This window comes from Galeopterus variegatus, unplaced genomic scaffold, assembly GCF_000696425.1.
Source record: "Galeopterus variegatus unplaced genomic scaffold, G_variegatus-3.0.2 Scaffold154, whole genome shotgun sequence".
Classification (NCBI taxonomy): domain Eukaryota; kingdom Metazoa; phylum Chordata; class Mammalia; order Dermoptera; family Cynocephalidae; genus Galeopterus; species Galeopterus variegatus.
This window is the reverse complement of record NW_007726265.1, coordinates 167,157-192,474: the sequence shown is the minus strand read 5'-3', so window position 1 is coordinate 192,474 and position 25,318 is coordinate 167,157. Positions and strand designations below refer to the sequence as shown.

General features: G+C 41.3%; 1 protein-coding gene across 9 annotated transcripts in view; it reads right to left on the bottom strand.

Annotated features, from left to right (window-relative positions):
• UBAP2L (ubiquitin associated protein 2-like) overlaps positions 1 to 25,318 on the bottom strand; it is a 43,175-nt gene that overhangs the window by 5,842 nt on the left and 12,015 nt on the right. For 7 of the 9 annotated variants that reach the window (XM_008592489.1, XM_008592466.1, XM_008592485.1 and 4 more), the window contains 19 exons: positions 25,127 to 25,222; positions 24,670 to 24,715; positions 24,133 to 24,245; positions 20,250 to 20,302; positions 18,127 to 18,212; positions 15,771 to 15,942; positions 12,220 to 12,418; positions 11,342 to 11,619; positions 11,005 to 11,177; positions 9,392 to 9,581; positions 8,513 to 8,567; positions 7,938 to 8,112; positions 7,497 to 7,569; positions 6,265 to 6,460; positions 6,089 to 6,177; positions 5,085 to 5,138; positions 4,110 to 4,191; positions 3,130 to 3,347; positions 2,335 to 2,440 (listed from right to left, as the gene is read on the bottom strand). In XM_008592489.1, coding sequence (XP_008590711.1) covers positions 2,335 to 2,440; positions 3,130 to 3,347; positions 4,110 to 4,191; positions 5,085 to 5,138; positions 6,089 to 6,177; positions 6,265 to 6,460; positions 7,497 to 7,569; positions 7,938 to 8,112; positions 8,513 to 8,567; positions 9,392 to 9,581; positions 11,005 to 11,177; positions 11,342 to 11,619; positions 12,220 to 12,418; positions 15,771 to 15,942; positions 18,127 to 18,212; positions 20,250 to 20,302; positions 24,133 to 24,245; positions 24,670 to 24,715; positions 25,127 to 25,222 — 2,454 coding nt within the window. Of the gene's footprint in view, positions 1 to 539; positions 944 to 2,334; positions 2,441 to 3,129; positions 3,348 to 4,109; positions 4,192 to 5,084; positions 5,139 to 6,088; positions 6,178 to 6,264; positions 6,461 to 7,496; positions 7,570 to 7,937; positions 8,113 to 8,512; positions 8,568 to 9,391; positions 9,582 to 11,004; positions 11,178 to 11,341; positions 11,620 to 12,219; positions 12,419 to 15,770; positions 15,943 to 18,126; positions 18,213 to 20,249; positions 20,303 to 24,132; positions 24,246 to 24,669; positions 24,716 to 25,126; positions 25,223 to 25,318 lie in introns of those variants that run through there. The other 2 variants (XM_008592509.1, XM_008592502.1) reach the window with 1 other exon arrangement.

Below are 25,318 nucleotides of genomic sequence, written 5' to 3'. Positions count from 1 at the left end.
ACGACTAATAATTCAGTTTCTAAAAAGCCATCAAGGGACTAAGAACAATGTTCCAGGCTAGCACAGTTTTCACAGAGCCTGAGTCATCAACTAACTGATCACTAATGACTTTATCAGATCTCAGCCACTTGGCCTTTGGGAACCATATGTGAGAACGAAGGCTTGGAAAATAACTTTGCTAACAAAAGCTCTGAACACCATCTCTTTTACCTGTCACCATAACATGACACACTAAACTTTTTTGTTCTTTCCCCTCTGCTTACATAAGAGGCAAGGGGAAGATCTAAATGAGAAAGTAAAGAGATACAAGCATGGGGAATCAGAAGTTTTCTACAAACAGCTTTCTTTACCAACCAATCAACAGGCTGGAAACTGAGGCTGTCCTCCCACCACCACCTTAATAAAACCACTATACTGAAATGTTAACAGTTTTTTAGCTATGCTGGGGTTTGACTAAAAAGGCCACCCTCCACCCTTCATCCACAGCACAAAATTGGTTCCTAGTGTCCAGAAAGACATGCACGGAAAGAACGCCAGAGTTAACTAAAGAAATACCACAGTTTATTGAAGACTACAAATATTTTTGTTACAAGTTGAAACTACATGCCTTCCAGAAATCAAAAGCAACAGCAGGTGTGTGCATTGATGCTTCGGAGGTGCTGCACCGCTTGCACTCGAAATGGGTAAAACAGGGTCAGACATATGGGGGGGTAGGAAATAGGGGAGGGGCAAGTTCGAAAGCCCAGAAGTCTTATCCACCAACTCATTTCCCCAAGCCACGCAGGCCACGGCCTCAGCTCGGCAGGCTCTCCTCAGTGGTCTGGTTTCTGAAACAAGACTTCAGTGCAAATTTATACACACACACAAAACATAGCCCCCAGCCTCGGGCCAAATTAGCTCTCAGCCGTCCAGAAATGCTTGTAAGGGGGTGGATATTTTCTTCCTAAAAGGAATCAAATACATAAAAATAAATGAATTTAGAGGTTGATGAGGAATGGAATGACAAGAGCCCTCTGTGGGGTTGGGAACTGGGAGTTCTGAAAGGGCCATTCTAACAGCTTTCTGAAATCATAAGGGAGGGAAGAATCTAAGATTTCCAGAATCAGGTATGCCAATTCTCTTACATTATCAATCACCTACCTCTTAAAATTATTGAACCTAGTCCAACTAAAACTTAAACCTAGCGTTCTCAGAACTGGGCCATTCCAAGTCAAAACACTTGTAATCCACCCCACTAAGGATTAGAGTGGACCTTGTTCAGGGAGAAGGGTGGCCACAAGGAGTCTAAGTATGAACTCTCAATGGGGCTTCTCAGGATTTCTTTTATTTAAATCATGACCCATTCTAAGTCATACAGTTCAAAGCTCCACCTGGCTATTAGTTCCTAGACCTACTGCCTTCTGTGCTCAGCTCACACAGTTTCCCAATTATGGAAAACCTTGGGCAATTTACCCACTTGGAGCTTCACAAGGTAAAGAACACAGATGCTGTTCCATATAAATCACCATGAAACTGTAGCTGAGCTGAGAGCTTTGAAGGACAACCCTCAATACCAACACCTAACAATTGCAACAACCTCATCTTCATACTCACAAGTCACTGAAAAATTAGAAATGTTTTATTCAAAGACCCCTTCTTATTTTCTGTCCTCCAAAAGTGGAGCACAGATGTCAGGTTTGGAAGCACGGAATAGACTAAGTATTTTGGTCAGTATCCATCCAGAGGATTCCTACACTTCTCTTCCTGCCATCAGATGTGGAAATGGAATTTACAAAGAGACCAGCCATACAAATGAAGGAACCTAAAAGTCCAACTCTCCCAGTCCAATTCTTATTCTACTGGAATTGTTGTTTCTACCCCTTTCTCTCTATATCTTAGATCTTCTAGTTAGGGAATAAAAAGGGAGCCACATGAGAAAAGTAGAACTACAAAGATATTTAAGCCAAACCTATCACAGCTATGAACCCAGTTAACCCTTCTATTCAGTGAGTATATTCCCCTGTGTACTATCAGTGCCATACAAATTAACATCTGCCTCCACCGACATCTCAGCAAAATCTTAGGGCCCCTTGCCCTAATTCCCACCCAAAGTTTAGGCCAGCCAACATAGCCAAAAGACACCCTTGGGCATTCCCACCATGAGTAGTGGACAAATGTCCTAGTCCTCTGTTGGTGCTGTTCCCAGACACCCAAATCAGTCAAGCATTAACAATCATACATGGAGCATCAGCACAACCTCATCAACCTCTTTTCTGAAGCACCAAGTCTTCCTCCCTAAAAGTCATGCAATAACATCCCACAGATATCACTGAGCCAGGGCCAAGGTAAGCTTACCAGTGTTGTATCCGTGAGACCCATATCCACTTGGCTGTTGGAAAGGGGTGGCCGATGCATTCACACTGACATTCACACCATGCTGCTTGGAAGAGGTAGGAGCCACCTAATGAGCAAAAAAGCCAGAACTGCAGTGAAATGGCAGTAAGATACTATCTGTCCTACCTGCCTACTCCAGGGACTTGGCGTTCAGAAGACTATACCTGTCCTGATGTAGGCTAGCTACAGTTTGCTTAGTATTTCTAGAATCTACCAGTGAAGTAAAAAAATGGTAGTTCGGAGAAAGGAAAAGGGGGAGTGATAGCAGAATGAATGAATGACGGTTTGAGGGAAACAAAACTGTATATCATCATATTATACCCTTGGCTAATTCTTTTTTTTTTTTTTTTTTTTGTCTTTTTTCGTTTCCGGCAACGGACCGCAACCCTCAGTGTTGCGCCCGTACCGGACCGGGACCGGCAACGGGATCGCAACCCTCAGTGCCGCGCCCGCCCCTCGCTCAGCCAGTGAGCGGGAACCGGTCTGTATGTGGGATCCGAACCCTCGGCGGGAGCGCCGCCGCGCTCCCAAGCGGCGCACTGTAGCAGTGCACCACCGGGCCGGCCCTACCCTTGGCTAATTCTAAGAACAGATAATTCCTATTCCAATTCCAACAATTCCTGCCCCGCTCTCCCTTCCAGGCCAGAGGTAGAAACTGTTCCCTCTAATTCATTACTAAAGAGTCCTCTAACCTTGAAAAGAGCTAGGATAATGTCCAGGGCTAGGATCCTACACCATGAGAGATCAAGTACTCACAGGGAACACAGCAGGCCCATACTGGAAGGTGCTGGGGAGGCCCGGAACCCCTGTGTAGTATGGCAGGCTGGTGTAACTGTAGCCAGGAGGCAGCGCCGGATTCAGGAATGTCTGCTGCGTGGTGTGGTGAGTCTGCGTCTGATTCTGTTGGGGCTGGGCCAAGGTTGTGGCCGGAGCTGGGGAGGAGGCATCCCCACGACCAAACTTTGTGAGGTCACCTGTGACAGAAGAGGCTAAATGTACCTGCCTCTTTCACCCCAATACCAATGTAGAATTACTTCTGGTTTCACATGATTCTAGAAGATCCCATTCAAAGACTGTAATTCAATTCCTTGAATTACATTTCTTTGTAGTTCCTCTTGGCATTGCTCAGCACAGTGCTAGTCAAGGACTAATGCTGAATTAATTGTGCGATGCTGTGGCAAAGACAAGCTTCTAGAACAAAGCTCCTGCATGATTATTTCTCTGCCCACTCATGATCTCTTTTATCTCTCCCCCACTTTCCTCCCCTCTGCTCCTCCATGGGGAATACCCCAAGCTGGACTTGAAGGACAATGATAGATCAGGGAAAATGATAAATCAATGAGGACAACGATAGGTTAGGTAGAAAAAAGAAGGCCCAGGCCTAGCAGGGCAATGAGACTGCCACTGTGAGTAGGGTACAGGGGCAGAGATGAGCACAGAAGGTCAGTTCAATCACTATACTTCCTGGAAAAAGCTGGAGAATGGCTGAGAAAACCAAGTTGAGATAATCATCTGGAAATCACAGGGAGACAAGAGAGAGACGAAAAGAAAAAAGCAACCACATGCCCATCTTTAGCAGGATTCTGAATCTACTAAGCCTAATTCATCACATCCAGTCTATACCGCTTCCAAAGATCTTAATTAAGGTTAGAAACGGGTCCCTTCTTGCTACCAATCAGATACCTGCCACCAATCCTAAAACAATTTTCCTTTATTCAGCTCCATCCCAGTCCTACCAGAATAAGGGTTGCTGGCCAAGCTACCATCCCTCCCGGTCAGCGGAGTGGTAGGTGTGGGAAATGGGATGCTGTAGTAATCCTAGGAGAGAGAAATAACAGAGATTCAATGCCACTCATACCCCAACATGAGAAATTATTTCCACAGGTGAGAAGCCAGATAATGTTGGAGTACTGCAGTTTATCCAGCCACTGATTAAGCTGGTTAGAGCTAGCACAAACTCCCAAATTACTCTTGCATACACTGTCCCCCCTGCCTGGCCATGAATATAGTCACACAAGGTCTACGGGTATGCCCACTGGAGAATACATCAAGGCCCACCAGGACCAAAACTTTCAACCCTCTAGATATCATCCCTACCAGTCTATGCCAGGTTTATACTACTGAGAAAACAGATCTTTCTTTCTGTAATGTAAAGTGTTTGAGACATAACAGAAAACATCCTGAGAGCTCCAGAGTACTCTAATGGGCCATAGTTTAGGTTAAAGTATGTTTACTTCAAAGACGCTACAACTCTAATTTAAAAAAGAAAAAAGTTACCTTCTGTTAGAACCACACACCCAAGTCCTTAAATTCTTTTTTTTTTTTTTTTTGTCTTTTGTCTTTTTTCCGTGTCCGGCAACGGATCGCAACCCTCAGTGTTGCCCCCGTACCGGACCGGGGACTGGCAACGGGATTGCAACCCTCGGTGCTGCTCCCGCGCCTCGCTCAGCCAGTGAGCGGGAACCAGTCTGTATGTGGGATCCGAACCCTCGGGCGGGAGCGCCGCCGCGCCTCCCAAGCGGCGCACTATCCAGTGTGCCACCGGGCCAGCCCCTTAAATTCTAATATATCTTAAATCAAAGTGTGTGTATGGAGAGATGTGTTCAAAAAGAGATACGTCTGTGACTTATCAACTGAACATTTGAGATAATCCTACCAACACTAATTTTTAGGATCACTTTCTTTTCCAAAGCTCTACCCCATATACTTACCAATGGAAATCTTGTCTGAAGCATCTGCAAGTCATCATAACCATATACTTGTGGCTGAAAGATATAAACATGTAACAATATTATTGAGAACTGGTCACAATGGTGGCAAACCAAGGAGCTAAGAGGCAAGATAATTTAACAGAACATTCACCCTTATTTTTAGGTAGAACAGGAAACAGATTATTTCTTTGTTTTCTTTAAGGAGTGAAGTACAGATTAAATGATTCATGAAAGGTTTTGAAGCTTTCCTGGAGCTAAACAATGGTGATTCAACTAGGTTGGCCTCTGGGCAGCAGTAGGGTAGATACAAGTTTTATACAATAGCCTTCAAAATTTGCCTTAAAATATATCTTTTCCAGAAAGGATTCATATTTTACTCGTGTTCTCCAATTTCTGGGTAGTAACAGTGTGTTGATATTAAAAAATGTGTAGTAGTACTATTTGGATGTTTCATTTGTATGATGTTTATCCAGACTTCCTCTGTAAGGACAAGAACAGATGTCTCATAAAAAATTTTCATAAACTCCCTTCATCTTAATAGGTTTGGAATGCTTGAAAGTGACAGAAGATATGTCAGGGCAAAAAGCCTCTTCTGTCAGCCACTTATTCTCAGACAGTCCCAGACTGAGTCAGGGAACTCTGCTCTGACCAGGTCAGAGCCAGAAAAGATCTCCAAAGTTAGGTAATCAATTCAACTAGAGAAAATAATTCTCTAAGGAACTGAAAGAGATTCCAGGTGAATACTCTGGCCTTTGGCTTCTGAGACCCAGAATTTGTGTTTTACACGAGCAGATAAACAATAGAGGGCCTGGCCTCAGTTTAGTCCTTCCTCTCTAAAAATTATTTTTTTCAGAACTATAAAGATTAAAAACCTGTTTGCTTATATGTGGCAACCACTCATTTACCTTGCATTTTAATTATAGTCTTCCACCTGAAGCCAGAGTTATTAAAAGAGTGGCTACACTATCTTCACCTTCTGGAGAAGACCCTTCAGTCCCACTTACCGGGTAGGCATGTAATAACCCTGGAGCCATAATATATGGATTAGGCAACAACGGCGGAACCCCAGGAGGGAGGTTAGGAGGAGCTTTTCCTAAAAGAGAAATTACATTTTCATCCTGAGACATAATTACTTATCTCCTCCATCCCAGAGGAATGCCACCTGCCTATGCAAAGCTACCTGAAGTAGTAGCAACTGAGCTTCGAGTCGAGGCTGTGACAGTGGAGTTGCTGCCTAGGCTGAGGCCCAGGCTACTGCCACTATTGAGACTGGAGGAGACGCTGACCACTGGGGGAGGTGCAGAGACTGTGCTGGACGTGGTAGAGAAAGTGCTGGAGGAAGAATGGAGATTCGCCTCACTCTCCACACTTGTGTGCTTCAAAAAAGGTGCAGCAGTGGAAGAGAGAAGGAAACAGAAATTAGTATCACAGGTCAGGAAAGATAAACAATCCCTTCTGCTGACTATATTACCATCGTGTCAACTTCCCAATTAAAAAGGCCAAGGCAGGGTACTAAGGTGCCTTCTGCCATAGTTAGAAAAACTCTCCAGCTACACAGTCCTCAAGATTCATCTGGCAAAGGTGGTAAGAGACACTCACTGCACATCACCATCCTGTTCAGAAAGACAGTAAAGTGCTGGGGACACACTCCTCAAGAGATCAACAATGGTTGACCAGTAAGGGGACAGAGATGGTTGAGACCTGGAAAACGTATCACAGCCCTCTCTCCCACACTTCTCTCCACTAGTTCAGCCCGAGAGACCAGTTCATGGGCTATAAAAAAGTACAAGTTCTGAATTTAAAACTGAAATTGTATATTTGAGTAAAGAGTTTCCTAAGAAAGGCTTAGCCCTCATATCTTTCCCTAGGCCCCTGGAAAACCTGAGACCTTTGTCCAAAATGGGTCCTTCCTTTATTAGTCCAGCTTAATTCCACAAATAGTTGCTAAAAATCACAACAGTGAAATTAATTTTGACCAAAAGCTCTCATCTGGCCTCAACTTTCATAGGGATGTCCAGCCTCACACTATTTTTAGGACTCACATCCAGCATTACCCCAGACCAAGGAATGAGAACAGCTCTACCAGAGAGAAAGGTATGTTCTTACAGAATTTACTACAGCATACAAAGCCCCACCTATCTTCAAGGTTGTGGGGGGGTGGGGGTGGGGAGGTGTCAGAAAGTCATTTCCAGGGCATTTAGGAATGGTCCAGAGTTCAAATATTTGCAATATTTCTGGAGTCTTCTGCTTCTTTTGGCTTTCCAACAACATTTTACTCCTTTTCCTGTAACCTCAGATCAATTATCATTTTGCTACCACATGAGGGAAGAATTCTTTCTTAGGAGACTTTTAGGGTTGGATAGTTTTAAGTGTAAGAAAAAGAAAACCACACTTCCTCTCAGTATCACTTACCAAAAGAGTGGATGTTGAAGTGCGCCCAGAAGATGTTGATGACGAAAGGGTATTCTGCTGCGTAGATAATGTGCTGTAAGTAAAAAGAGGTTGCCATGAGCCACAGTGCTATGGTTACCTGACCTGGAGCTTTAGTCAATAACACAAGCAAGAGAATAAGATGGAATAAGGCAGAATATGAGACCAAGGAGGTCTGAGATCATGTGGTAAGCACAAGGGCTAGCCAGGGGCAGTATGCAGTTAAAGCAAGAGTGGACGTTGAAAGGATAAGATAAAATAAGCCTCCTCTGTCTTCTCTTCCCCACAGCAATTAGGACACCCAACTTACCACAAAAAAGCAGGGCTAATGTGGTCTCTGCCAGGTAGAAGGAATAAGACACAACCAGAAAGCTCTGTTATTGTTACTCATCAATCCCAACCTCCATCCTCATCCCCAATCACCTGCTGTGTTGTGTGGTGGTAGTATTTGGAATCTCCTCACTGTGGCTTAAGCCACTTAAGGAGGACGAATGCTGATTGGTTGTCGTCAGTAAGGAAGCCGCAGATACCGTTTCATTGAGAGGAGGGATGCTAGAAGTGGAAGGTGAGTCAGATTTCACTGCAGAGCCTGTAGCACCTGGAAATAAAGAAAGGAATTCACCTCATCAGAGAAAAGGGAGTGTCTTCTCGTAAAGAGGTCACTACAGTCCTTTGCTGCCCCAAAGACAAGTGTGAGTTATTTAATCATGGGTCATTTGTATTAGGCAGAATCTTTTTTTTTTTAAATTCCAAGAATTTCACAGCATGGACCTCATTTGTTCAATGAAACGAACCAATGGAATTATCACCATTTTAAGATAGAGAATCTGAAATTTAGGATGGTTTGAGACTAAAACAGCAGCAGAACCACACTAAGACTATAACCAGATGTTTTGATCACTGTGCCAGAGCTCCTCTCACTACAATTTGAGAAATGCAAAAATAATAAGGGGAGCAAAACACTACAACTGAGAGAAAAAAGCCTGGAGAACACTCACCTTCAACAGATTGCGTAGTCTGCAACTGCGTGGCCTGCACAGAACTGAAGCCATTCTGGTACAAGAAACAGAGGAACAAGAAACAAATTCATGTGAATGGGGCAAATTAGCATTGACTCAGCTTAATTTTGGTCAACAATCCTTTAGGAGAAACTCCAGTAGATTAACCAAAAGATTAATACAAGGTAGACTATCCAAAGAAACAAAATAACAACAAAAATTATGAACAACACATGGCTGGCCAGTTAGCTCAGTTGGTTAAAGCATGGTGCTAATAACACTAAGGTCCAGGGTTCAATCTCTGTACCAGTCAGCTGCCAAAAATAAATAAATAAATAAAACAAAACCAGATACACAACCCTGTATGACCAAAGGCAACAGAAGGCAACCCCTGCAAACCCAAAATAGATACAGAAAAACCCCAAAGTCAAAATCCAGTAGACCTAGGGGGAGGATGTGGGACTATGACAGTTCAGCCAAACCACCTATTCTGCTTGCTGCATCTGACAGTCACTCCACATCACCTTTGCCATATGCTGTCCCCCTCACCAAGCCAAAATATTGCAAGGTGAGGTCTACTAATATGCACCCAGAAGTGTAGCAATCAGATCTTCCAAGAAGGGAGGACAGGTACCTGAGACAGATTCTACTAGAGACAATGAATGTTTAGTACAAAGAGAATGGTTTTCTGCCTCTGAGTCTCCAGGCTTGCTGAAAAGAACTTTATTTCACCAACCACAGAAATGTGCTTCTTCAGTTTCTCAATCAGCATGTCTGAGGTTTCTTAGCACCAGTTGCTGAGAAGTAAAACAATAATATTTAAGGAACTCCTGCATACTATTCTCCTAACCAATGCCCAGGAGCTCGTGAAACCACTACCTTTGCCTGAGTCAGGTCCTTTTGGGGTGATGAAGAGATGGAGCTGGGGTACCGTCGAGTCTGTGTAGATCTCTGTTCATAAAGAGGGCCCTGAGCATTATTTTGGGAGGTATAGGTTGTTGACTGAATTGGGCCGCTCTGATAACCAGACTCCTGACTCTGATTAGATGAAACTGTAGATGAAGATTCACTGTGGGGAATGAAAAGAAGAAAAATCTCAGAAAAACAAAATAGAACAGATTCACTGATACCAGGACATACAGAGCTCTGCTACTAAAATAACTTGATTTCAATCAAAAAGAAATTTTCCGGCAACAAATAAAAAAGACTCCCACAATTTTCTCCTGACAACAATAGGAATTTCCACATTCTATAATCCAGGATCTGAATTAAGGATGAAGTTTAAAAATATTTTCAAGTCATAGGGCCAGCCCATGGCTCACTCAGGAGAGTGTGGTGCTGATAACACCAAGGTCACAGGTTTGGATCCCATATAGGGATGGCCGGTTAGCTCACTGGACGAACATGGTGCTAACAACACCAAGTCAAGGGTTAAGATCCCCTTACCGGTCATCTTTAAAAAAAAATTTTTTTTCAGGGCTGGCCCATGGCTCACTCGGGAGAGTGCGGTGCTGATGATAACACCAAGGCCACGGGTTCAGATCCCTATATAGGGATGGCCGGTTAGCTCACAGGCTGAGCATGGTGCTGACAACATCAAGTCAAGGGTTGAGATCCCCTTACCAGTCATCTTTAAAAAAATTTTTTTTTCCAACTCCTAAAGGAGGAGAAAAACCCCTTATTCCTCTACATTCTGATGTTATAACAAAAAGAGGCTAAAGGTCAGGAGAAAGGGTACAATACTCTTGGTCCCTTCTGTACATCATAACATGAACCCTAAGTACAGGAAAAGCCATCTTTTGTTTACATTCATCTTAAGGAATTCTGAGCTCCCTTGAGAATCTTATCGGATTTAAGATTACTGGTACAATTCTCCTGAGAGGAGTTTTTAAAAAATATTCACATGCAACAGTGGCAGTTATGATTTAAAAGATCTAGACTAGGGCCAGACATCTGTATTTTTAAATCCCAAGAACTGGGAAAAAACAGCCTAGTCCCCTGAAATTCCTCCAGGATTTTCTGTTGTTTAAGATGGCCCTCCTTGATAGCTAACAGACGAGGTAAGGAAAGTTCTACCAATGAGGTTACTTTTAATTTCTGTAAGATATTACTAATTCTACCTCCTTCCTAGGAGTTCAAAATTATAACCTTCACAGGCCTAAGTCCCACAACAAAGGACTGAAAGTGGACCAAAGAACCACCAGCATTTTCAGCTGTGGCAAATGCCAAGGTACTCTGTGTTAGAAGTTCTGTACACATCTTTCAGAACTGTGCTTGGACATTCTATAAGTATCTAAGTGACATACTTCTGTTAGTTACAAATCATCCTAATAACAATATTTTAAAGTACTCAATAAAATGCTACAACTGACTACTTTTCCCCTCACCCAGTCGCAGGCTTGGCCTCTCCAGAATTCTAGAAATCAGCAAGAGACTTAGAAAAAATAGTAAAAGCCTAATAAAAGAGGTCTTATGGCTAATGTTTCAATTACCTGGCCGTGCTGGTATACAGGCTACTTGGAGCCTGGCTTGAAGAGGCGCTCGTGGTGGGGGTGGACTCATAATCAGAAAGGACAGGCTCTGATCCAAACTGCAATGCCCCAAACTGCAGGTTTAGCCCTGAGATATCTGCTGAGCCAGGCATCTCCACAGCCAGAGCAGGAATCTGTAGAGAAAGGTGAAGAGGAAAAAGTAATGGTTTAATACAAACTTACTGTAGACTAATAAAAAACTTTCCCTTTAAATTTCCAAACTTACCCTTACAATCTCAATTTCCAAATCCCACACCTCCTTGCATTAAAATACTATCTACCTAAAAAGTTCAAGTACCTTAGAAGTCAAGGAGGCCTTTTTCTTCTGCTGTTTCAGTTTCTGCTGAGCTGGCTGAGGGCTGGAGGACTGGTTGTCTGAAGACCCAGGAGACATCTGTGGAGCCGAGGTGGATTTGCTTGGCAGAGGAGAAGAGGGGGGTGGAGGTGCAGCTGTGGAGGTAGCCACTGTAGGTGGCTTCTCCTGAAGGAACACCTCCATCATGGTTGAAGATGGGGTGAAAGCCTGGCGCTTTGTAAAGGGGCTGTGTACTGTTGAATCATTTGGGTTCTTCAAATCTGCCAGAGGAAACACAATATGTATGAGGCCAAAGGTGCTGATGAATCACAAGGAAATGCTATTGTCCTGCATTAGTACCATGAACAAACCCATAAGAATCAGAAGCTCATAAATCAGGTGCTCTTTTAGGATTTTATCTCATTTCTATAGCTGACAATTACTGGATCACATCTTTTCTTACATAAAGGCTAATCAAATCACAACATTACCATGTCTGTGTAAGACAGGAATCTACGAACTGCCCATGTTTAAAGTATAAGGTCTTAAGATGGCAAAGCCCTTGAAACCAAAGGCAATATGTTATTTTCAAACACTCAAGATAAATGTAGGGGAGAAACCAAAAAAGTTTCCACATCAACAGAAGACTGCAACTTTGTGCATGGCTAAATTTGATAAGAGAAATACACGGCATCAAATTTTTATTATTCCCCAACTTTCTGAACTCAGCCTCCTTGACAGAGGAAATCAGTGCAGCAAACTAGCCAGTTGGTTGACCCTCTATTCACTTCCAAACACATTCTCCACTCACTCCCCCTACCAGCCTTATGACAGTAATGCTCCAATGCTTAAAGGATTCAAGTCATTTTCCATCCTCTCACCATACTGCACCAGTGATGGGGACTGTGTTGTTGAGCCCATGTCCCAAGAGGAGGTGGTGGTGCTGCCAGATTGAGAATGCTGAGCTGCCAGCTGAGCCAGCGCCTGAGCAGTCTTGAATTGCTCCAAGAACTGGGAGCCTGTGGTACTACCACCTTTAGCTTCACCGACATCACCAAATCCTTTCCCTAACATGCTCACCTGTAGACCAACAAAGAGATGAGAGAAATCTACAGTTAGTAACCTGATTCAGCTACCACGAAAGACACTTATCCAGATTGAGAGCCAGTATAGATGAGACAAATAAAGAATGCTACCAGAATGAGTACACAGCATAGTCCATTAGAGTACAAGATCTAGAGTCAGACACTCTAGATTCAAATTCTGGCTGTGCAATCTTGGAAAAACTACTTTTAAACTACTTTTAATCTCTGCCTCAGTTTCCTCTCCTAAAAACAGGAATAGAAGTAGTACCTCATAAAGTTGTAGGATTAAACAAACAACGTATTAAAGCACTTAATACATGCATGGCACATAGTAAGCACTCAAAAAAATGAGAGACATTAAAACTTATACCATCACCATCATTTCCTCTTCCGTCCTTCTCAGGGATAAAGCTTGATGACCAGGAGATTCCCCCTACTTTAAATTTATTTCTTTTATTTTTTCTATATCAACTTTCCTATAACCCTTTTAATTTTTAAGTCAACCAATATTTATTAAATTAACATGAAACTAATATAAAATTTTACTTTAGCCATTAAGATCCTTGCCCCTTCGGGGCCGGCCCGGTGGCGCACTGGATAGTGCGCCGCTTGGGAAGCACGGCGGCGCTCCTGCCTGAGGGTTCGGATCCCACATACAGACCGGTTCCCGCTCACTGGCTGAGCGAGGTGCGGGAGCAACACCGAGGGTTGCAATACCGTTGCCGGTCCCCGGTCTGGTACGGGGGCAACATTGAGGGTTGCGATCCGTTGCCGGACACGGAAAAAGAAAAAAAAAAAAAAAAAAGATCCTTGCCCCTTCTATTAAACGAAACAAAAACAATTAACTGTAGCCTCATCTCGATACTGCTAATAACTAGACAGAAGAAGCATAGAAGTTACATTCCAACTTCTGCACTAGACAATTAAATTAACAAATCAATACGATTTGATTGTTTTCTCTGTGTGTATACAAGTTCTATAAGGTAAACACTGCATGACAGATAACCAAGCAAAGTTACTCTTAATGCTTTTGGAGGAGTCTCCCCATTCCCCAATATCAAGTAAAACTATCAGCCTAGCCCAGAAGATAAACCATGTGGCCTTAACTAGTCTTAAAAAAAAAAAAACCTCCAAGGAGATTTAATCTACTCTTCCATAGGTGCTTGTTTAACTATGTCATCACCAAACAGTGCTTTTTTATACAAAACTACTCTGTCCAACTAAAGGTAAGCCATTTTTTTCTGCTTTTCAGTCTCTATCCCAAGATTACAAAAACAAAAACGTTAGAAGTCTAAGTGAATATGAGACTGTGGCAGAGAGATGACTCACACAGCTAATGATTACCAAATACTCTACAAGTGCATTATATTAAAGACACACACAAAAAATTACCTATTGTTCATTGTATTATAAATGAAAATAAACAGGGCCGGCCCGGTGGCGCACTGGATAGTGCGCCGCTTGGGGAGCGTGGCGGCGCTCCCGTCCGAGGGTTCGGATCCCACATACAGACCGGCTCCCGCTCACTGGCTGAGCGAGGCACGGGAGCAACACCGAGGCTTGCAATCCTGTTGCCGGTCCTCGGTCCGGTACGGGGGCAACACTGAGGGTTGCGATCCGTTGCCGGACACGGAAAAAAGACAAAAAAAAATAAAAATAAAAATAAAAATAAAAATAAATGAAAATAAACAGAGAAACTTCTATGTTATTTAGATCTTTTAAATTTTAAGGGAAATTAACACCCTGAAGTTTATTCTCAACAGAAAAGAAACTACATTAGGTAACATTAATTAAAACAGGTAATGAGAAAAACAGAATACTATTTTTATTAACATAAATGGCAGACATTAAATAGAATGCTAAGGTAAGTGCATGTATGTTGAAAACATTTTTTTGATACCAAAATTTTGATTTGGTTGTAAATCTTTATAACTCCAGACATTAAGAGGGGAAGTAAGAGAGACATAGAACATGTAACTGTATTTTCCAGTTAGATAACTTATGGATTGATAGTTACTTCCTGATCTTCATTACACCTTGTTACAACCTTTTTCCTATTTTCTTTCTTCTTTTGAATCCCAATATTTCTATTTCTCCTCTATCCTATATTTTCTTGCCTGTTACCTTTCCTACTTGGCAGAACTTCAACAACCAAATCACCACTAAATTAACACACAAAAAAGTCTGAGACAACAGTTACAAACTGAAAGTTCTGGATTAGTGGCTAGCTCAGCAGTTTTCTAGTTAAAGTAATTATTATACCTGGAGAAATAACATTATAGGCACACACATGGCCTGCTTAACTCTTACAACACTAGTATCCCTGCACCAAAAAATAGAAGGAAAAAAGAGAAGAGAAAAAAAATAAAAAGCAGTACTTCTTAGAATTTAGTAATTATAAGAAAATTGGTCCTTGAATCACCATTGCTCGGTTTAAATGGTTCCTTTGATGCAGTTAATGACCTTGGGACTTATTAATGTTCTGAATCAACAAGTCATATGCCATTGTGCTCCTGGTTATTGTAATACCAGTACTCCCACCACATCTGTATACTAATTATCTATCTTTCTAAAGCCCTGCAAGATAGGAATAGCAAGCACTCTTACCCCATTTACAGAGAAATAGACACAGCTAATAAGTGGCAGATTTGGGAAGATTCTAGGTCTTTGAAAGCCTAGTCTACAAACTTCTGGTTTAAGTAAATATAAAAGAATTTCTTTGGGCCGGCCCAGTGGCACACTGGAGAGTGCGCCGCTTGGGAGCGCAGCGGTGCTCCTGCCGAGGGTTCGGATCCCATGTGGAGACCGGTTCCCGCTCACTGGCTGAGCGCGGTGCGGGCGCAACACTGAGGGTTGCGATCCCGTTGCCAGTCCCCGGTACGGGCGCGACACCGAGGGTTGCGATCCCATTACCGGTCAGTAAAAAAGACAAAAAGGGAAAAAAAAAAAAAGAAAGAATTTCTTCTGCTCCAGAATAAATGGGGAACTGCTACAATATCCCATCGAAGATTAATTAGGATTGCAGAAGAATTAAAATTTGTTGACAGGCTGATGCCACTGGTTTTCTCTTTAGCAGAAATACCAAAAACTGTTCAGCACAATGACTATTCAATAAATGATGTTAACTCATTTTTATTAAAAGATTCAGTCTGTGCAAAGCTAAGTCCTTTCCTAGAACTATCCCCTACTACCCAGCTCAACATCTCTACACCCAAGACTGATTAAGAGGACAAAGGGGATGCTTTACCCTATCACAAACCTCCAACTGTCTTTGGAAGGAATGACTGTGTATGTGTACTAGGGTTAGCAGGAAGATCTGATTAGGTAAAACCATGTTTCTTACTTACCATACTGTGATGAGAAAACGTGTTCCCTGAAGCAGACTGTGATATGGCACTCTGCTTCGAGTTACTGAACACTAGAGGCTGGGCCAGAGAAGGAGCCTGAGATGGATCCAGATTAGATGAATCATTCTCCATTGAAGAGGGTGTCTTCCCCAACAGAACAGCTAGGTCAATTCTAGCAGGGAGGAGAAAGGATCTAAATGAATAATGACTGAACAGTCTATCATTCTCTAACACCTGACTCAGATTATGGTTAAATTAAAATGAAGCCACTTACTGGTGCCTCTTCTAAAGGACTCAGAAGCACAAAGCACTGAAATACTTAATTTACCAAAATAATTGAAGTGTAAAAGCCATTACAGTATCTAGCTGAATTACACTAATGTTGCCAATAGTAATGGTTACTTAAATTTTTTATTTTAGTGAAGTTATTAATTTAATGAAATATCAAACGTTAGTTTTCATGTGGCAGTTCAATAATTGAACCAAAGTTTACAAACACTTATCCATGATTGAATACTGAACACTTGTTGTTACCAATTTCTAAGATATAAAACCATGTATCAGAATGCTAGCATCTCCAAATGGCTTTAGAATAGGGAAGTTTTTGAAGATCTCCCCCAACTTTTATAAAATGTCAAAAAGTTACCTGTGGAATAGTAAAAATATATATATCAGGATACTTCAAAACATTCATAGAAAGATTCACATTATCTTTTTTTTTTTTTTCCTTTTTGTCTTTTTTCATGGCCGGCAACGGATCGCAACCCTCAGTGTCGCGCCCGGACCGGGACCGGCAACGGGATCGCAACCCTTGGCGTTGCCTCCGCATCTCGCTCAGCCAGTGAGCGGCCGGTCTGTATGTGGGATCCGAACCCTTGGCGGGAGCGCCACTGCGCTTCCCAAGCGGCGCACTATAGCAGTGCGCCACCGGGCCGGCCCCGACACATTATCTTTTAATTCTATTTTTCCAGGATATTTCGAAGTATCCTTGTATTTGGGCTGTGCTTTGTTCCTGGCACAGAGTTCCTAAAACACTGAGAATTTCCTAAGCATTATTCCTAACAAGCATCTTTCAACCATACCTGAATTTAGGCTAATGAGGTGACCCAGGGCAGGGCAGCTCGACAGCTTCAGGATAGGGCTAATCACCAGAAAGACCAGATTAGAGGGCTGGAACTTTCAGCCCACCCCAACCCCATCCACATCCAGTGGAGAGGAGCTGCCTATTAAATTCAATCACCAATGGCCAATGATTTAATCAATCATGCCTACATAATGAAACTTCTACTTAAAACTCTCGCACAATGAGATTTGAAGAGCTCCCCAATACCTGGAGAGGACATGGAAGACCTGTGCATTCCCCAACCCATACCTTGCCTTATGCATTTCTTCCACTTGGCTATTCCTCAATTGTACTTTTATAATAAACCAGTAATAGTAAGTAAGACTCTTTCCTGAGTTGTGAGTCATTCCAATTCCAGTGAATTATCAAACCTAGGGGAGAGGGGGGTCATGAGAACCAACTCCAAATTTGTAGTTGGCCAGCAGACTTCTGAAGTGGGAGCAGTCTTGTGGGACTGTGTCCTCAACTTGCAGGACCTGTGCTAACTCTGGGTAGTTAGTGTCAGAATTGAATCACTGAACACCCAATTGTTGTCAGAGAACTGCAAAATTGGTGTAGAAGAACAACACATATCCGGTGTCAGAAAAAAAACACACATTACCTCTAGTAATGACATTCCTAACATTCTATTCTTATTACATTTCTTCTTTAGGGCCTTTTAAGATAAAAAGCTATCATGCCCAGGTCTAGAGATATTCAAGAGGCTTTCAGGGGATTAAAAATATTCCCAGAAGACTGTTTCTCCTACCACTGACTCCAATAGCTAGCTTAAGTTCTGAAAAGTTCATTAGCTGGGTCCTGCTTATTCCAAGGGAAAAAATACACTCAGTGGGCTCAGTGGACAAAGACCATCATTATAAAGTAAAAAAAGAAGCTACTGAACAGTTCTATTGACTTTAGAAATAAATAAAAACTTTCACTTTTGGATCTTCTTTCCTTGATTTACTTCAAGACGAGTAATACAGTCAATGCCAGTGATGTGACAGGCTGATCTACATAATTAAAGGGTACTTTGAGGGAAAATCAGCTTTAAAATCGTAACATGCGTTTCCATTCAGTAGATAAACTAGTACCAACTCTTACAAAATTCTCATATAACTAAACAGGAACCTAATATGACTTGGTCATATCATTATTACCAACACAATAATGTGAAGGCCAGTGGCATTTTTCCTTATAGCTACCTCAGCAGATCTCTTTGGGAAACGGTACTGAATTTTACCACACACTTGCCTCTGACCAGCAGTGATTGTCACATTCTCCGCAGGCAGAGGCACTGAAGACACATTAGAGGCAGTGAAGATCTTGGTCTCAGAAAGCTAAAAAACAGAGGAGTTGGTCATTCATACTGTCATTAAGGCTACAGGCAGAAACTAGGCATGGGAAAGAGAAATTTTTTTTTTTTTTTTTGGGAAAGAGAAATTTAACATCAAGAAAAAGGGAACATTCTATGAAGAAAACTATCTACTCTGAGAAATCCTGAATGAACTGACCTTCAAACCCCTTCAATACATGCTCATGGTTTTATCCAGAGAAGGTAGAACCAAGGAACCCAGTTAAACATGGTGGAGCCTCATCACCAAATGCTCGCTAAACATACAAATGCTAGTCATAAAAAAAGAGAAAATTCCTTTATATTTTGTCATTACAGCTCTCAACCCACACCTCTACCCAAACCACATTTATCTTCCACTACTATCCCTAAAGAAAGGAAGATCATAGCCAAGATGAAAAAAGAAAGAAAACGTCAATTCTTGGCTTTTGAGCAGAAAGGGCCCATGGTTAAAGTCTTTCCAGGGATAATTTTAATGATATGCAATTTTTGTCTTAATACTGACTTAATCCATCTAGTCTTTCCTCTACTAAGGCACCAAAATTGGGTAAGCAATTGTAGGGAATAACCCTACTATTCAAAAGTTGTTTGGGGTTTTTTGTTTTGTTTATTGATTAAAATCTCTCCTCTAAAAAACAGGGAATCCACTCTCCTCCCCATATGTCATTCTCTGGAAGCTGTTTTATCAGACAAGCCAAATATCAGGAAGCAGCAGAATTTGCCCATATTCACAGGGCAGTCTAGCTCACTTACAACAGAAAATAATCACCCTCTGATGCTGATGCATCTGAAATTTTAAAAACCCAGGATTGGCAGCCAAAACAGTTTTGACATGTCCTTTCTTCTTACCACAAAAGCTGTCTTGCCTGACTATATATAAGCAAAGAAAAGCAGATTTAAAACTGTTAAAATAGTTTATCCGGGCCAAGCCCTTGGCGCACTTGGGAGGGTACGGCGCTGGGAGAGCAAAAGTGCTCCCGCCGCGGGTTCGGATCCTATATAGGGATGACCGGTGGTGCTCACAGCGCTCACTGACTGAGCGTGGTGCGGCCAGTCTCAAAAAGGAAAAAAAAAAAAAAAAAAAAAAAATTATCCATGATCACTGAAAACCATAATTCACAGCAAAACCTTGACTGTGACCAAGAATCAGCAAAATCTTTTTACTCAGGCAGTACTCTAGTGAATTCACAGAGCTCATTTATGTGCCACCCATCTATGAGGTTTCCAAGTTGAGTCAAGCTGGCAGATAGCCAATTCTACATGTGTTCATCTCAATTACAAAGTTGGGCTTCAAGTAAATAAAAGGGTTCCACAGCCAACCAGATAACAAACTTGAGGATTTGTTCCCATAACTCTCACTTTGTACCCACTGCCAATCCATTACAGAACCTTATAACAGGGCCGGCCTGGTGGCGCACTGCTACAGTGCGCCGCTTGGGAGTGCGGTGGCGCTCCCGCCGAGGGTTCGGATCCCACATGCAGACCGGTTCCTGCTCACTGGCTGAGCAAGGTGCGGTGCAACACTGAGGGTTGCGATCCCGTTGCCGGTCCCGGTACGGGCGCGACACTGAGGGTTGTGATCGGTTGCCGGACACGAAAAAAGACAAAAAGAAAAAAAAAAGAACCTTATAACAAATACTTAAACACAAACAAAATAATGAAATGGTTCTAAGTAGAGTCGTGTGCCACCAGCATTTGTTACTCAATGTACTACCTGCCTAACTCCATTTCTGGTGCCCTACTCAACCTCCAGCTCTTCCTGATAAATCTTACAATCAGATATTGGACTTACACAAGTGCACTTCCCTTTCCATAGTGTGGTTCCACAGAGTCCCGTTCATGCCCAGTCTCCTTCATATAACATATGTGAAATGTTCTGGCTCAGAACACTATTTTGGATGTAAAAGTTTTGGGTCAGAATCTTAAGGGTGAATTTTGAGAAGTAGAAACATGCCCATTTCCTATCCCTAAACACCACTTAGGGATAGAAAGCACTAGTGAAGAATGACCTGGGAATACCTACATCTTCATTCCAATCTTCAGTTCCCCACTCCTCTGTTGCAGTCCTCCATGCACCTGGGAATAAAGGAAAAATAGTAAATTTTAAATGCCAGTATGAAGCATGTGCAGAAAACACTAATGTATTAACATTTTTGGCAGCCAAGAGTATGACCAGAATCTAGTTAATCAGAGGAAATTCTTGAGCTTCAGAGGTAGGGAAAAACTCTTTAGAAAGGGCATGATACCTCAGCACCAGGGTTTTAATGAGATTACGATTCCACAGCTACTTTCAGTTTTTGTTACAGAGCTGCAGTAGCAGAGAGAGAGAGAAACAAAGAAAGAAAGAGAGAGAGACAGACACACCCCGATCTAATGCTCCAGGCATTATCTTTAAGGCCCTCAGCTTCTGACTTAGTGGTCAATTCAGTCAAATGGCAGCAGCCAACTTAAATCAAAACATGCAAACTATGCCTATTTATCTGGCATAAGAACAAAAAACTGCAGGCAGTCTTAAGAGGGATGGCAGCAGTGATAGAGAAACAAATGGTTGCCACATGGTAGTTAGTGAAAGGGCACAAGAAGGGTGGATTTGAAATCCAAACTGAAGGCACTGAGAACTATCTGCTACTGGATCTGAATAAAAAATGCATACTCATCATAAGTCAAGTTTATAGATCTTACTGGTTTAACTGGAATAACTATAAGGAAAGCCCCTACGGATCTGTTCTTTTCAGAATACAATGGACAAGACTGAAAAATCAAGTATGAATGATAGCCACCCTCCTAATCCTACTCACACAGAACATGAAATCTGACCTGCCAAGGTCATGGCACAGACAATGGAGATATATACACTCTTCTCATGTTGACAGTACCAAATTTTGGATACAGTTTCTACTGGAGAGGTCCATAAGCAATCAACCTACCTCCCACATTCCCTTTTTTTGCTTTACATGTACATGTATACTCAGAAAGGGAAAATACCCTTTCTTCAAGAATTTCGGTGAGTTTGAGAGCCAAGATTTTTCCCTTCAACCAAAAGACCACAGTAAGAAAAAAAGAACTTGTCTGTAGAAGGCCCAAGAGCACACCTATTTTCTTCTCTAGAACAACAGTATATATTGACTGACCCTTTTTTTTTTTTTTTTGGCAGCTAGCTAGTTTGTGGATTACTAACTCTTGAAGTCTTCTCTCCAAATGGGGAAAGTCTTCTTACAAGAATGAAAGTCTGGCATTCAGATACTTCAATGTCACTAAAGATTAGTTAGAAACATTCTAACACCTACAAAACCCATGTGAAAATCTTCTGAACATTTAATAATGAAAAATCTTATTTCCTTGAGGAAAATATATTCATCATAATGACTTTCCTAGGAAAATGCTGAAAGCGTATCAGGTAAATTCTGAACCACTTAATAATAACAATGTTCTTCAAACCGAAGTCTAATCTCAGTCTGGACAAGTTACAAACCACATTCTTCTGTCCCTCTCTGGTGATACCACCCTTTCTCTTCATTGACATCCACCCCACCTTGGCTAAATGGAACCCAAGGTGAGTTAGCACTTACATACAATCCCAGAGTTAGAAGTGATCTGAGAGGTTATTTACTCTAGGCTCTCAATGCAATAATTTTTTTCTGTACTCTGGTGACTTCAACTGGAATAGAAAGGAAGAACGTAGACACATACTTGATACTTTCCTATACAGAATGTATGGTCATGGCTGAGTAAAAGAGCTATGTTGAGGAAGCATTAAGGAACAGTGAGATGGAAATGCTCAGAACAACAGATTAAGGTTTCCACTCCATTAGCAGAAAGCACAATGTAAATTTCAAATATTCATTAAATGGACAAATTTTTAAGAAAGAAAAGTGAGCATAAAAATGAGAGAAAAAAGCAGAAAGAAAAAAGCAGAAAGACAGAAAAATGATATATCCACAGATATTATAGTTCATAAAAATCTATAAAAATATCCGGGGCAGTTAGGCGCCTGGATGTATCATACCAGGAGCAGTCTCAAATTTTCGGGGATAATTTGACCCCTCAACCCCAATGAAATCAAGTCCTGAAACAAAAAAGAAAAAAAAAGAAAAAACAACCAGTGAAATTTTGCTTGTCAATGAGAATATCTGCCCCCAATACTAATTCCCACTGTACCTGTGGATATTTTAAGGGTAAGTTTGAATTTATTTTTTAATTTAAAAGGGAATTTGAAGTTTGCTATCATGAAAACACAAAGAGATCATGCATGAAGGTATGTTTATATCATGAAATTATCAACAATAGGAATGCATAAAGCTATACCCAACACTCACATTAACAAATGACAATGACATCACATATAATTTCATTCAGCCACAAATCACAGATTTCCAATTCTAGCCTTTCATATCTGCTCCTTTTTCTATTCAGCAAAAATAAACATACACTTCACCCTTCCCTGTTTTTCCAACCAGATCCTTATTGAAGTCAGCCAAGGATCAGGAATGGGACCCCATGCCTGATTTTCTATTCTCTATAAAAACAAATCCCTTAACTTCTACCAACTTTTCTGCCAAAGATAAAAAGCCAAATATCCAGGAACAATCTACAGCTCAAAACACTAACTTGTTATTGAGACTGCTACCATTGCCTCTACAAAGCCATCAAGAGATAAATGAAGAGCAATTCTAATGTCTCTGAAATACAGTGAGTTAAAACAGAATAGGACACTTCATAGCCAAATGGCAAGAAAATTCAACAAGACACCTATCTTGTCAATAACTCAACTTCAGCCTCCAACCATAGGAAATTTTTAAAATGAGTTTATGAGAAAGCAGCTTGGTGAGCAAAAAGCAGGCAACATTCAAGACCTGAGGTATAACATCTTGCGGGCAACAGATGAGAAGCTGTTTGTGCCATAGAACCTCCTATAAACAACCAGAGATAAAAAAATCACTGACTTCTGAAAGGGGATAAGGAAAATTTAAATGGTTAAGGAGTTAATGAGCCTATTTCAGGCCCTACTATTATTTCATATCCCTTTATAAGAGGGACCAAAAGCATTAGGCTCTTACGTGCTGGCTCAGCCATAAGAGGACAAGAAAAAAGTACTCTAGAGCCCAGAGGCTACTCTTACTAAAAGCAGCGCACGTATCTTTTACCCCAAACATATCTTGGTATATCCCACAAGCCTAACATACCCTTAAACATTTACACCCTACCCAGATTCAGGCATCACAGCCAGCTAACAAAAAAGATCTTATTCAAACCCCATAATACTCCAGCACACCAAGAAAGCTGTTCAGCAGAGAGCTGGAAAATCTAGAGATTTCACTCTTGCTCAGATAATTGAGATTTTCCAAAAATCAAGGGAAAAAATGGTCATTCCTATCCTGGTACCAGAAAAAGAATAAATGAATAGTGTAGACTTTGATTCTGGGCCCTGTTCACCTCTACAAGTAGTGGCTTGATTAACTGATTAATTCTGAGTATCTATTCAAAAAGACAAAGCTATCCTAACATAAACACTAGGAAATATACTTTGAGCCACATGAAAAGAGCATGGGCTTTTAGAGTCAAACAATTCTGAGTTCAAATACTAGCAAATATATAACCTCTCAGTCTTAGTTTTGTCATCTCAATAGTGATGATATATAATGCCTATTTCATCAAATGATAAGGATCAAGGGAAACAGCACGTATGTGCCCATAGGCACGTGGTAAGTAAACAGCATACACAGTAATTCAATTGCCATCCCTTTTTCATCTCAATAACTATTCCTCCACTTTTTTGTTTATTTGTTTTCACAGGATCTGAACCTGTGACCTTGGTGTTACCAGCACTTTTTATGTAACTATACCCTCGAAAAAATTATTTCCTTAGAATCCCAGAGATAAGAAATGAATAATAAATGGTCACTCACTCGTCCCATCATCTGGTTCAAAGTGGCCAGTGTTGTTCCACGTATTGCTGCTGCTGTTGCCATAGTTATCATCAGTATTGGCTGGCTCTGCATAATCAGCTGGGTTAAAGGTTCTGAAAAAAAAAAAAGTTTAAAAGAATCTCTGGCCTCTAAGTGCTTCAGCAAATATTAACTCAAAGACAATAATCAGAATCTTGACTGTTTCCTTCCTGAAGTACAGATCAATCATGGCTCCATTCTATAAACCTATATACTGTCTACTTTTTCTCACTTATCAGCCTATCCAAAATTTCACAGTATAATCTCAACCTATATCTAGGATATTTTGAGAAAATAGCAGGTATATGCATTCAAACAAAGCTATAAGATAGAGGTAATGATCCAGTTGGTAAATGCTTATCCCCTAAGAAACGAGCTAAATCCACACATCTTTTTGATAAATAATTTAGAAATCATTCTGATCACATTTTGATTAAGGCTGTGTTTGGTGATTCTTAGAGAAAAGACTACAGACATTTATATATCAATAAAACTTACCCCATTCCTTGAGCAGAAAACCTCCCTCCCCGCCTACCAGAGCCACCTAAAGAAAGAGAGAGAAAAAGGGAGGGAGAGAGAAATCTTAGAAGTTAATATAAAACCATCTTGCCAGCTCTGGAATAGTAAGTGGTTGATATTATCAGATGTTCTTTCTCTCAGTCCCACGTAGCACATCAATTAATACAGAATAAGACAATCATTACTGTTCAGAAACTGCTCTTTTGCTGATCGAACTGCTGGGTCCTCAAGCAATCAAAATAACATCAGCAATAAAAACTAAAGAAAATGACATCTACCTTCTTTCCCACTATCCACTTCAGCCATCTTTATTATATGTATGACAACTCAACACTTAAGGTACCCAGACTCAATGTTAATGTTTCTAAATAAAGCAGACCCCTAAAGAATTAAGAGTAACCTGCCCACATATCCACACCCCCAAAACACTAATCACCTCTGCCTCGGCCACGGCCTCTTCTGCCTCTTTCTGTGCCTCTTCCAGAAGGTGCTCCACTCTTGGCGCCATCCAATCCATTTTCCTGACCCCGAACTGAAATACAAAAAAAAAAAAAAAAAAAAAACCCCCCACAGAGGGCCAGGGCAGGGTCAATTGATATATACAAATGTAGAAATGATATGAAATATA